Here is a 13,687-nt window from a genome sequence, read left to right as displayed (position 1 = left end):
TGTGCAGAGTGGTTCGAGTTCTCCCCCTACGAGGTGGGCCTGCAGAAGTATGGAGCCTTCATTCCCACCGAGCTCTTCGGCTCCGAGTTCTTCATGGGGCGACTGATGAGGAGGATCCCAGAGTCGCGGATATGCTACATGCTAGGTGACTCCTGGCTGGGGGAGGCCCCTGGGAACCCTGCCCCGTGCGGAACAGGCTCCGCGTTTGATTAGAGGAATGACGAGGAGACACGGTCTGTTCCCCCAGGATCATGTGCCAGGTGCTGGTGCTGGTTTGGGTTATCCCTTGGGCATGTGACCCTCCTGGCATTTGTCAGCATACCCTCATTCCAGGAGAGGCTCCGGAGCCTCCCAGCCTCCCAGACTGCCCTGATCTCCCTGTGACCCTGTGGGCCCAGAAGGACCTGACAGGGGCTCCTGGGTCACTGGGGAACAAAGGGGACTCTCCCAATGTCCTGGTCTCCAGTCGTCTCCCTGGTGTCCGTTCAGAACAAGACTGGGAGTTGCAGGCTGAGATGGAAGCTTCTGGAACTTCTACCCCCTTCTCCCTGGTTCCAGGAAGCAACATGCCTGTTTCCGGGGCTTGAACCAGCCCCTGGGATCCAAGGGGCCAGAGGGGACCTCAGGGTGAAGACAGAGTGTCTGGGGAAGCCTGGCCCAGCTCCCAACACTATGTTCCCTGGTCCTCCAGAAGCCAGGCCCACTGAGTGCAGGGGCCTGACTGTGATGTCCACTCGTAGAGTTCTCCCCTTCAGAGCCCAAAGTACATCTGTCAAAGGGCAACCGCAAAAAACGGACCCATTTTTACAGCCTCAACAACAGTTATGCCCTTATTTAAACTAGTTGTCTGCCTCCCCCTCCCTTCCATCTATCCCAAATCCAACCCATCCCAGAAAGTCCCACTTAAGCTCCATTTCTTCTGGGAAGTCAACCCCGAAGCCCACAGCCCCCAGCAGCCTCTCCTTCCTCTGAACACCTGTGCTGTTGAGCATGTGGCTCAGAGATCTGTAGGTGAGACACTCGGACTTGAACTCTGGTTCCTCATTTGTTAGCTGTGCAAAGTAGGCCAAATTACCTAACCTTCCTGAGCTTCAGTGTTCTCATCTGTAAACTGGGCTTAAGAGTAAAACCAACCTTACGGAGGATTCAAATGGGTCAATGTATGTGAAAGATTTCACATGAGTATTATTATTACTGTGTTGCATTTTTTAAATCATAATAAGAGATGGTGTTACATTTATTGAGTGCTCACCATGTGCCAGGCGCTGTCCTAAACTAGTGTGTTAACTGATGCAAGGGGTGATTTCTGGACTTGAACTTGAAGCCTGCACTTGTCAGCATTAAGTCTCTCCTGGGGCTGTGCCTTATATGCCTTCATACCCTCTTCCAGTTCCAAGAGGAGAGTGGAGGAGAGCTGAGTCACTTATGTCGAGCTGCACTGTGGGGAGAGGGAAATGAAAGCCCGTCCCACTCCCTGAGCAGCTTGACTTGGAGGGGGCATCGAGTCCAAGGCAGAATCAATCAGTATTTGGGTGGGCCTGGAGGCTCTTGGGCACAGCAGCTCACCGCTGATCCTGCTCCCTAGGTCTGTGGAGCAGCATCTTCTCCCTGAACCTGCTCGATGCCTGGAATTTGTCCCACACCTCGGAGGAGTTTTTCCACAGGTGGACAAGGGAGAGAGTGCATGATATCGGTGGGTGACCCACTGGCTTCCCCTCCTGGTTGGGCGATGGCAGGGTGGGGAAGGTGGATCAGCAACTGAGGAGCAGTCCACCTGCCAGGTGTTTCAACCTCATCCCTATGGCCCATGGAAATAGGAGGGCAGCTAGGGGGTCTTCCCTGCCTGGAAAGGAGGGTGGTTGCATTTGGATACACCTTTGCCAGCTCTGGCCTGGCCCGGGGGAGTGGATGCACCGTGTGGTAGGCTTGGAAGAGCTGCACGGTGCCCAGGAGAGCTGCAGAGGGTGGGGATCTATGAATGCAGTTAAAGGTCACCCTTCTGGACTCTCTGTCTTCTCTGGAACCCCTCCTTTCCTGTCACCCCCCTCCTTCTCCTCTACCCTGCCCCTGTTCTATGTCTCTCCCCTGGGTCCTCCTGGCTCCGAGAACTAGACAAGGAAGGTGTGCACTGCACTTACAGGCTGACCCCTGGGTGCAGGGCAACCATGGGGTGCTTCACCTGGGCAATCTGGGGACTCCAGCTCTGTAACCTGTCCTCCATCCACCCCCCTCCCCTGCAGAAGATGAGCCACTCCTACCTGAAATCCCCAAATGTGATGCCAACATGCTGGACACCACGGTGGTGATGCCAGGGTCATGGCTGTCCAATACTTTCCGCAACATCCTCACCTCCCGGGCCTTTTTGTCTGAGTTCCACAACTTCCTGCTGGGGCTGCAGATGCACACTGACTACTACCAGAATGGCCAGTTCTCCACGTGGAAGGGTAACCTTACCTGCTGCCCCTTGAGGCCTACCTCTGTTTAGAGGAAGGGGAAGTGGATGTGGAGGGAGAAAGGATGAGAAAACTCCTCTGCCCATGTTCATTGGGCCCAAGTGGCAGACTCTCCCCATAGTGTATTCTACATCTGGTGAAGCCTTGAACAACAGGTGGAGTGGTGGTGTATTTAATTAATTGAATCTGTACAATGACTCTATACAGCATCTGTATAACAATCCCAGCAGGTAGAAGTTGACCCCATTTTACAGTTGGGGAAATATGGGCCCTGACTTTCTACAGTTGTGTTCTGGGGACACCTTTTTTCTTTTTCTTCATTTTAAAAAAAATGTATTTATTTTATTTTATTTATTTTTGGCTGCGTCGGGTCTTCGTTGCTGTGCGCGGGTTTTCTCTAGTTGCGGCAAGTGAGGGCTACTCTTCGTTGCGGTGCGCGGGCCTCCTGTTGCAGTGGCTTCTCTCGCGGCAGAGCACGGGCTCTAGGCATGCGGGCTTCTGTAGTTATGGCGTGTGGGCTCAGTAGTTGTGGCGCACAGGTTTAGTTGCTCCGCAGCATGTGGGATCTTCCCGGACCAGGGCGCAAACCCGTGTCCCCTGCATTGGCAGGCGGATTCTTAACCACTGCACCACCAGGGAAGCCCCTGGGGACACGTTTTAATGTAAGTGCTGCCCCCGGAGTTGGGCAGGAACGGCCCAGCCCAGGCTCCTCCAAATGGTGAGTGGCAGAGCTGGCTCTTAAACTGTGGTCTTGCAGCTTCAACTCAAGACTTCGTCCCTACCCTGCTGAGGATCTAAATTTGACTTTCCACCATCTTTGGTATTTTACTTGGCCACAGCCTGCAATGGCTGCTTGAGCCTAGGCTAATGATCTTTGTCCTCACTATCTGGGGCAGAAAAGGCAGCTGGCTCTGGGCCCATGGTCTGCACTAATTTATAGGATAGTCTTAAGCCCCTGCTGCACCACAAATTATGGGGCTGAGCCTTAGTGGGCTCTCTGTGCATGTTCCATAAAAGACTTGCTAAACTCCCCAGATAATGCTGTTCTTCTTCAGCCTACCCAGGGGGACACTGGGACTCACCGGGTACGCTGGCCAAGGGGAGGGCTGGAGGCCAGGCTGAAGTGGATGAGCTCCGGGCAGGGCATCCCATCCCCAGCAGGTGCCTCTGACCATCTGCTGAGATCAGGGCGCCAAGGAGTGAGGATAACCACAAGCCTTGACTTTCAGACTCGGTGCTAGATGGCTTCCCAAACAAGCTGACAGCGTCCGTGAACCACTTGTGCCTGCTGGACACTGCATTCGTCATCAACTCCAGCTACCCGCCCGTCCTCAGGCCGGAGAGAAAAGCTGACCTCATCATCCACCTCAATTACTGTGCTGGGTCCCAGACAAAGGCAAGTTTGGCAAAGAAAGGCTCCCGCCCCACTCCCCACAGGCTTCTAGACTTAGCATCGGAGAAGCTCAAGCCACCATCCCTGATGGAGGTTACACCTCCAAACCTCAGAGGCGTAGCCCGCTGGCCCGCATGCAATGGGTTTACTAGATTCACTGAGCTAATTCCAATTTTATTCTTACATTTGAGCATTTCCCATATTTGGCAATTCTTTAGCTGCAAAATAAAAAAGAGTTTAAAAAATAACCTTAGGGCTTCCCTGGTGGCACAGTGGTGAAGACTCTGCCTGCCAATTCAGGGGACACGGGTTCGAGCCCTTGTCCGGGAAGAACCCACATGCCGCGGAGCAACTAAGCCCATGCACTACAACTACCGAGCCCGTGCTCTAGAGGCCACGAGCCACAACTGCTGAGCCCGCAAGCCACAACTACTGAGCCCGCGTGCCACAACTACTGAAGCCCGTGTGCCTAGAGCCCGTGCTCTGTAACAAGAGAAGCCACTGAAGTGAGAAGCCCGCACATAGCAACGAAGACCCAATGCAGCCAAAAATAAATAAATAAATTAATTAATTAAAAAAATAATAATAACCTTAATAGAACCCAGTCAATTGTAAAGTTTTGTACCACTTCAGGAGCTTGTAATGTCCTATGTTCAAAGTGATCACATGGTCTCCCCACTACCAGGAAGTATGAGCCTCCATGTAATTACACCAAAGAGTTAGGACCAGAGATTTTTATTTATTTTAATTTATTTCCTTTTGAAAAGTTCTGGATTTTCAAGGGAAAGAAACTGTTTTTTGGTCTACTTTATTTATTTTATTATTATTTTTCATACAGCAGGTTCTTATTAGTCATCAATTTTATACACATCAGTGTATACATGTCAATCCCAATCGCCCAATTCAGCACACTACCATCCCCAACCCCCTGGGGTTTTCCCCCATTGGTGTCCATAGGTTTGTTCTCTACATCTGTGTCTCAACTTCTCTCATGCAAACCGGTTCATCTGTACCATTTTTCTAGGTTCCACATACATGCATTAATATACGATATTTGCTTTTCTCTTTCTGACTTACTTCACTCTGTATGACAGTCTCTAGATCCATCCACGTCTCAACAAATGACTCAGTTTTGTTCCTTTTTATGGCTGAGTAATATTCCATTGTATGTATGTACCACATCTTCTTTATCCGTTCGTCTGTCAATGGGCATTTAGGTTGCTTCCATGACCTGGCTATTGTAAATAGTGCTGCAATGAACATTGGGGTGCATGTGTCTTTTTGAATTATGGTTTTCTCTGGGTATATGCCCAGTAGTGGGATTGCTGGGTCATATGGTAATTCTATTTTTAGTTTTTTAAAGAATCTCCATAATGTTCTCCATAGTGGCCATATCAATTTACATTCCCACCAACAGTGCAAGAGGGTTCCCTTTTCTCCACACCCTCTCCAGCATTTGTTGTTTGTAGGTTTTCTGATGATGCCCATTCTAACTGGTGTGAGGTGATACCTCATTGTAGTTTTGATTTGCATTTCTCTAGTTATTAGTGATGTTGTTGAGCATCTTTTCATGTGCTTCTTGGCCATCTGTATGTCTTCTTTGGAGAAATGTCTATTTAGGTCTTCTGCCCATTTTTGGATTGGGTTGTTTGTTTCTTTAATATTGAGCTGCATTAGCTGTTTATATATTTTGGAGATTAATCCTTTGTCCATTGATTCGTTTGCAAATATTTTCTCCCATTCTGAGGGTTGTCTTTTCGTCTTGTTTATGGTTTCCTTTGCTGTGCAAAAGCTTTGAAGTTTCATTAGGTCCCATTTGTTTACTTTTGTTTTTATTTCCAGTACTCTAGGAGGTAGATCAAAAAAGATCTTGCTGTGATTTATGTCAAAGAGTGTTCTTCCTATGTTTTCCTCTAAGAGTTTTATAGTGTCCGGTCTTACATTTAGGTCTCGAATCCATTTTGAGTTTATTTTTGTGTATGGTGTTAGAGTGTTCTAATTTCATTCTTTTACATGTAGCTGTCCAGTTTTCCCAGCACCACTTATTGAAGAGACTGTCTTTTCTCCATTGTATATCTTTGTCTCCTTTGTCATAGATTAGTTGAACATAGGTGCATGGGTTTACCTCTGGGCTTCCTATCTTGTCCATTGATCTATGTTTCTGTTTTTGTGCCAGTACCATATTGTCTTGATTATTGTAGTTTTGTAGTATAGTCTGAAGTCCGGGAGTCTGATTCCTCCAGCTCCGTTTTTTCCCCTCCAGAGTGCTTTGGCTATTCGGGGTCTTTTGTGTCTCCATACAAATTTTAAGATGATTTGTTCTAGTTCTGTACAAAATGCCATTGCTAATTTGATAGGGATTGCATTGAATCTGTAGATTGCTTTGGGTAGTATAGTCATTTTCACAATATTGATTCTTCCAATCCAAGAACATGGTATATCTCTCCATCTGTTAGTATCATCTTTAATTTCTTTCATCAGTGTCTTATAGTTTTCTGCATACAGGTCTTTTGTCTCCCTAGGTAGGTTTATTCCTAGGTATTTTATTCTTTTTGTTGCAGTGGTAAATGAGAGTGTTTCCTTAATTTGTCTTCAGATTTTTCATTAGTGTATAGGAATGCAAGAGATTTCTGTGCATTAATTTTGTATCCTGCAACTTTACCAAATTCATTGATTCGCTCTACTAGCTTTCTGGTGGCATTTTTAGGATTCTCTTTGTATAGTATCATGTCATCTGCAAACAGTGACAGTTTTACTTCTTCTTTTCCAATTTGTATTCCTTTTATTTCTTTTTCTTCTCTGATGCCATGGCTAGAACTTCCAAAACTATGTTGAATAATAGTGGTGAGAGTGGATACCCTTGTCTTATTCCTGATCTTAGAGAAAATGCTTTCAGTTTTTCACCATTGACAATGATGTTTGCTGTGGGTTTGTTGTATATGGCCTTTATTATGTTGAGGTAGGTTCCCTCTATGCCCACGTTCTGGAGAGTTTTTTTCATAAATTGGTATTGAGTTTTGTCACAAGCTTTTTCTGCACCTATTGAGATGATCATACGGTTTTTATTCTTCAATTTGTTAATATGGTGTATAACATTGATTGATTTCCGTATATTGAAGAATCTTTACATCCCTGGGATAAATCCCACTGGATCGTGGTGTATGATCCTTTTAATGTGTTGTTGGATTCTGTTTGCTGGTATTTTGTTGAGGATTTTTGCATCTATATTCATCAGTGATATTGGTCTATAATTTTCTTTTTTTGTAGTATCTTTGTCTGGTTTTGGTATCAGGGTGATGGTGGCCTCATAGAATGAGTTTGGGAGTGTTCCTTCCTCTGCAATTTTTTGGAAGAGTTTGAGAAGGATGGGTGTTAGCTCTTCTCTAAATGTTTGATAGAATTCACCTGTGAAGCCACCTGGTCCTGAACTTTTGTTTGTTGGAAGATTTTTAATCACAGTTTCAATTTCATTACTTGTGATTGGTCTGTTCTTATTTTCTATTTCTTCCGGGTTCAGTATTGGAAGGTTATACCTTTCTAAGAATTTGCCCATTTCTTCCATGTTGTCCATTTTATTGGCATAGAGTTGCTTGTAGTAGTCTCTTAGGGTGCTTTGTATTTCTGCAGTGTCTGTTGTAACTTCTCCTTTTTCATTTCTAATTTTATTGATTTGAGTCCTCTCCCTATTTTTCTTGATGAGTCTGGCTAATGGTTTATCAATTTTGTTTATCTTCTCAAAGAACCAGCTTTTAGTTTTATTGATCTTTGCTATTGTTTTCTTTGTTTCTATTTCATTTATTTCTGCTCTGATCTTTATGATTTCTTTCCTTCTGCTAACTTTGGGTTTTGTTTGTTTTCTTTCTCTAGTTCCTTTAGGTGTAATGTTAGATTGTTTACTTGAGATTTTTCTTGTTTCTTGAGGTAGGCTTGTATAGCTATAAACTTCCCTCTTAGAACTCCTTTTGCTGCATCCCATAGGTTTTGGATCATCGTGTTTTCATTGTCATTTGTCTCTAGGTATTTTTTGATTTCCTCTTTGATTTCTTCAGTGATGTCTTGGTTATTTAGTAACGTATTGTTTAGCCTCCATGTGTTTGTGTTTTTTACGTTTTTTCCCCTGTAATTCATTTCTAATCTCATAGCATTGTGGTCAGAAAAGATGCTTGATATAATTTCAATTTTCTCAGATTTACTGAGGCTTGAGTTGTGACCCAAGATGTGATCTATCCTGGAGAATGTTCCATGAGCACTTGAGAAGAAAGTGTAATCTGCTGTTTTTGGATGGAATGTCCTATAAATATCAATTAAGTCCATCTTGTTTAATGTATCATTTAAAGCTTGTGTTTCCTTATTTATTTTCATTTTGGATGATCTGTCCATTGGTGTAAGTGAGGTGTTAAAGTCCCCCACTAATATTGTGTTACTGTCGATTTCCTCTTTTATAGCTGTTAGCAGTTGCCTTATGTATTGAGGTGCTCCTATGTTGGGTGCATATATATTTATAATTGTTATATCTTCTTCTTGGATTGATCCCTTGATCATTATGTAGTGTCCTTCTTTGTCTCTTGTAACATTCTTTAAAGTCTATTTTATCTGATATGAGTATAGCTAATCCAGCTTTCTTTTGATTTCCATTTTCATGGAATATCTTTTTCCATCCCCTCACTTTCAGTCTGTATGTGTCCCTAGGTCTGAAGTGGGTCTCTTGTAGACATCATATATATGGGTGTTGTTTTTGTATTCATTCAGCAAGCCTGTGTCTTTTGGTTGGAGCATTTAATCCATTCACGTTGAAGGTAATTATTGATATGTATGTCCCTATGACCATTTTCTTAATTGTTTTGGGTTTGTTTTTGTAGGTCCTTTTCTTCTCTTGTGTTTCCCACTTAGAGAAGTTCTTTTAGCATTTGTTGTAGAGCTGGTTTGGTGGTGCTGAATTCTCTTAGCTTTTGCTTGTCTGTAAATCTTTTGATTTCTCCATCAAATCTGAATGAGATCCTTGCTGAGTTGAGTAATCTTGGTTGTAGGTTCTTCCCTTTCATCACTTTAAGTATATCATGCCACTCCCTTCTGGCTTGTAGAGTTTCTGCTGAGAAATCAGCTGTTAACCTTATGGGAGTTCCCTTGTATGTTATTTGTTGTTTTTCCTTTGCTGCTTTCAATAATTTTTCTTTGTCTTTAATTTTTGCCAATTTGATTACTACGTGTCTCGGTGTGTTTCTCCTTGGGTTTATCCTGTATGGGACTCGCTGTGCTTCCTGGACTTCGGTGGCTACTTCCTTTCCCATGTTACGGAAGTTTTTGATTATAATCTCTTCAAATATTTTCCCTGGTCCTTTCTCTCTGTCTTCTCCTCTGGGACCCCTATAATGCGAATGTTGTTGCGTTTAATGTTGTCCCAGAGGTCTCTTAGGTTGTCTTCATTTCTTTTCGTGCTTTTTTCTTTATTCTGTTCTGCAGCAGTGAATTCCACCATTGTCTTCCAGGTCGCTTTTCTGTTCTTCTGCCTCAGTTATTCTGCTATTGATTCCTTCTAGTGTAGTTTTCATTTCAGTTATTGTGTTGTTCATCTGTTTGTTTGTTCTTTAATTCTTCTAGGTCTTTGTTAAACATTTCTTGCACCTTCTTGATCTTTGCCTCCATTCTCTTTCCAAGGTCCTGGATCATCTTCACTATCATTATTCTGAATTCTTTTTCTGGAAGGTTGCCTATCTCCACTTCATTTAGTTGTTTTTCTGGGGTTTTATCTTGTTCCTTCATCTGGTACATAGCCCTCTGCCTTTTCATCTTGTCTATGTTTCTGTGAATGTGGTTTTTGTTCCACAGGCTGCAGGATTGTAATTCTTCTTGCTTCTGCTGTCTGCCTTCTGGTGGATGAGGCTATCTAAGGGACTTGTGTAAGTTTCCTGATGGGAGGGGCTGGTGGTGGGTAGAGCTGATGTTGCTTTGGTGGGCAGAGCTCAGTAAAACTTTAATCCGCTTGACTGTTGATGGGTGGGGCTGGGTTCCCTCCCTCTTGGTTGTTTGGCCTGAGGCAACCCAACACTGGAGCATACCTGGGCTCTTTGGTGGGGCTAAGGACAGACTCTGGGAGGGCTCATGCCAAGTATTACTTCCCAGAACTTCTGCTGCCAGTGTCCTTGTCCCCACGGTGAGCCACAGCCACCACCCCTCCCGCCTCTGCAGGAGACCCTCCAACACTAGCAGGTAGGTCTGGTTTAGTCTCCCCTGGGGTCACTGCTCCCTCCCCTGGGTCCTGATGCACACACTGCTTTGTGTGTGCCCTCCAAGAGTGGAGTCTCTGATCCCCCCAGCCCTGTGGAAGTCCTGCAATCAATTCCCACTAGGCTTTGAAGTCTGATTCTCTAGGAATTCCTCCTCCTGTTGCCAGATCCCCAGGTTGGGAAGCCTGATGTAGGGCTCAGAACCTTCACTCCAGTGGGTGGACTTCTGTGGTATAAGTGTTCTCCAGTCTGTGAGTCACCCACCCAGCAGTTAAGGGATTTGATTTTACTGTGATTGCACCCCTCCTGCCATCTCATTGTGGCTTCTCCTTTGTCTTTGGATGTCGGGTATCTTTTTTGGTGAGTTCCAGTGTCTTCCTGTCAATGATTGTCCAGCAGCTAGTTGTGATTCTGGTGTTCTCGCAAGAGGGAGTGAGAGCACATCCTTCTACTCTGCCATCTTGGTTCCTCTCCCTGGTCTACTTTAATACAGTCCTATCCTGAGGCCAGGGAAAGGGGAGTATGGACAGATGACAAGGATGACACCAATGATAATGACCTAAGTTTGTAAACAAGGGACAACATGCTTTCCTACACATGATCTCCCTTGATCCTTACACCAGCTCTTTGAGGTAGATGGCACAACTGCTATTATTCCTGTTATAGGTGAGGAAGGTGAGGCACAGAGAGGGTAAATGGCTTGCTTAAGATCGCACAGCTAGTGAGCTTAGAACGGGGAAGAACTAAGGGGATTCTGATACTCCAAGTCTGCTGCTTTTTCTGTTACATCCTGTTTATAAAGATGCCCTTTCAGAGTCCTTTCTGGCCCTGTCACGTTCCAAAGCCCATGAGTGTCCTGCAGGAGCCTGGCCAGCCATGGCTGTCACCCTCTTAGGGAGCCAGCCACATCTCCAGGTCTGTGGGTGAAGCATCATCAGAAGAGCTTCTGTCCAATTTACTTGGGGAAGGAGCTTGCAGTTGGACACACACCAACCTACTGCCCCTGGCTCTTCATCCGGATCCAGGTTTGTCCTAAAAAGAGCACACATAGGCAGAGCAGTTGGAGACCTGAGTTGTTAGCTGGGGAAATCAGAAAGCTGGACCTAAGAATTCTGTGTTTCTTGCCCACCCTCACCCCTCCTGATACTCAAACATGTCCTCCTGTGATGTTCCAGCCCATGAAACAAACCTGCAAGTACTGCACCGAGCAGAACATCCCCTTCCCCAAATATGAGGTGCAGGAGGAGGAGGATAACCTCAAGGAGTGCTACCTGATGGAGAGCTCCCAGGAGCCCGATGCCCCCACTGTGATTTTCTTCCCACTCATCAGCGACACCTTCCAAAAGTACAAGGCCCCAGGTAAGCCGCCGGGAGCTCAGGTCGCACCCCAACTGGTCTTGGACGGAGAGCTCCTGTTCTTAGACATGTGCAGTCTCCTGACAGCACTAATGGGAAAGCCTGGCATAGCTCCTGTCTGAGCCCAGCTTGGCTTCGGCGAGAAAGAACAGGCCCCCATGCCCCCGTGCGCCGGCGATGTCAAGCTCTACTCTTTCAGTCATTCACAGCCTGGCGCTGTGCGGTGCCAGGGAGGTCCTGAGATGGGCAAGCTATGTCCCTCGCCCTGGTGGGCTAGGAGGTGTGCGTGCGCATCTGCGTGTGTGAGTGTGCACATGGGCACGTTTTATTGTGGGTGTGCAGGGGTGGGCCTCAGGGAGAGGGGCAGAAACAAACCATTACAACCTCACGTGATAAGGGGCTACAGCAAGTCCTTCTGCTCCTCCAGGTGTGGAGCGAAGCCCCGAGGAGCTGGAGCAGGGCCAGGTTGACATCTATGGTCCCAAATCTCCCTACGCCACCAAGGAGCTGACGTACACAGAGGCCGCCTTCGACAAGCTGGTGAAGCTCTCCGAATATAACATCCTGAATAATAAGGACAAGCTCCTTCAGGCCTTGCGACTAGCAGTAGAGAAGAAGAAACGCCTGAAGAGCCAGTGTCCCCCTAAAGTCCCAGGACACCCGTAAAGAGTCCCCCCTAAAGTCCCAGGACAGTCCTGTGTCTGCTTCTAGCATCAGAGGTGCAGAACCCAGGGCTGACCGGCCCTCAGAGCCACCTCCGCTGTCTAGCAAGGGCTGCAGGCAGGCTGGCCTGGGCTTTCTATCAAAAAAATTAAAATTAAAAAAAAAAAGGTTGAAGGAGAAAGAGAAAGAGACAAAGGAAAATAACAAGGGGATGTAATGGGGCTTTATACCCACTGGAATTTTTTTTTAAACATCTTTATTGGAGTATAATTGCTTTACACTGTTGTGTTAGTTGCTGCTGTATAACAAAGTAAATCAGCTATATGTGTACATATATCCCCATATCCTCTCCCTCTTGCATCTCCCTCCCACCCTCCCTATCCCACCCCTCTAGGTGGTCACAAAGTACGGAGCTGATTTCCCTGTGCTATGCAGCTGCTACTCACTAGCTATCTATTTTACATTTGGTAGTGTATATATGTCCATGCCACTTTCTCACTTCGTCCCAGCTTCCCCTTCCCCCTCCCAGTGTCCTCAAGTCCATTCTCTATGTCTGGGTCTTTATTCCTGTCCTGCCCCTAGGTACATCAGAACCTGTTTTTTTTTTTTAGATTCCATATATATGTGTTAGCATACATGTATATTTTGTTTTTCTCTTCCTGACTTACTTCACTCTGTATGACGGACTCTAGGTCCATCCACCTCACTACAAATAGTTCAATTTCATTTCTTTTTATGGCTGAGTAATATTCCATTGTATATATCTGCCACATCTTCTTTATCCATTTGTCTGTTGATAGACACTTAGGTTGCTTCTGTGTCCTGGCTATTGTACATCGTGCTACGATGAATATTGTGGTACATGTCTCTTTGAATTATGGTTTTCTCAGGGTATATGCCCAGTAGTATACCCACTGGAATGTTTTTTAAACCTTCCCTGCAGGGAAGGGGATCCAAGAGCCACAGGCTCCCACACATGCCTGAAGTGTGGAGAATAATAGCATGGCCCAATTTTATTTATATAAGAGGCTGGTTCCCCAGAAACCTCGGATTCGGAGCTAGAACTCAAAGCCCTCCCCTCACTACTCCTCTCTGCTCATGAAATGCACAAGAGGACCTGAGAAGCATTCTGGGTTCTCTGGAAAAATGCTTTTTAATTTTTTTTATTTCTGAAGGTGGTCTTTATTTTTTTTAATTTTTTAACATCTTTATTGGAGTATAATTGCTTTACAATGGTGTGTTAGTTTCTGCTTTATAACAAGGTGAATCAGCTATACATATACATATACATATATCCCCATATCTCCTCCCTCTTGTGTCTCCCTCCCACCCTCCCTATCCCACTCCTCTAGGTGGTCACAAAGCACAGAGCTGATCTCCCTGTGCTATGCGGCTGCTTCCCACTAGCTGTCTGTTTTACATTTGGCATTTGGTAATGTATATATGTCCATGCTACTCTCTCACTTCGTCCCAGCTTACCCTTCCCCCTCCCCGTGTCCTCAAGTCCATTCTCTATGTCTGCATCTTTATTGCCATCCTGCCCATAGGTTCTTTGTAACCATTTTGTTGTTTTTTTTTTTTTAGATTCCATATATATG

The 13,687-nt window shown here is 45.5% G+C and overlaps 1 protein-coding gene across 1 annotated transcript in view; it reads left to right on the top strand.

Annotated features, from left to right (window-relative positions):
* Positions 1-12,348, top strand: part of PLA2G4E (phospholipase A2 group IVE) — a 57,907-nt gene extending 45,559 nt beyond the window's left edge. The window contains exons 15-20 of the mRNA XM_060003563.1: positions 8-145; positions 1,586-1,693; positions 2,241-2,444; positions 3,683-3,849; positions 11,246-11,429; positions 11,854-12,348. Coding sequence (XP_059859546.1) covers positions 8-145; positions 1,586-1,693; positions 2,241-2,444; positions 3,683-3,849; positions 11,246-11,429; positions 11,854-12,092 — 1,040 coding nt within the window. The 3' untranslated portion in view covers positions 12,093-12,348. The remainder of the gene's footprint in view (positions 1-7; positions 146-1,585; positions 1,694-2,240; positions 2,445-3,682; positions 3,850-11,245; positions 11,430-11,853) is intronic.
* The last annotated feature ends 1,339 nt before the right edge of the window (positions 12,349-13,687 follow it).

This window comes from Delphinus delphis, chromosome 2 (assembly GCF_949987515.2).
Source record: "Delphinus delphis chromosome 2, mDelDel1.2, whole genome shotgun sequence".
Classification (NCBI taxonomy): domain Eukaryota; kingdom Metazoa; phylum Chordata; class Mammalia; order Artiodactyla; family Delphinidae; genus Delphinus; species Delphinus delphis.
The sequence above is the reverse complement of the archived record's forward strand: the minus strand, read 5'-3'. Positions and strand labels throughout refer to the sequence as shown.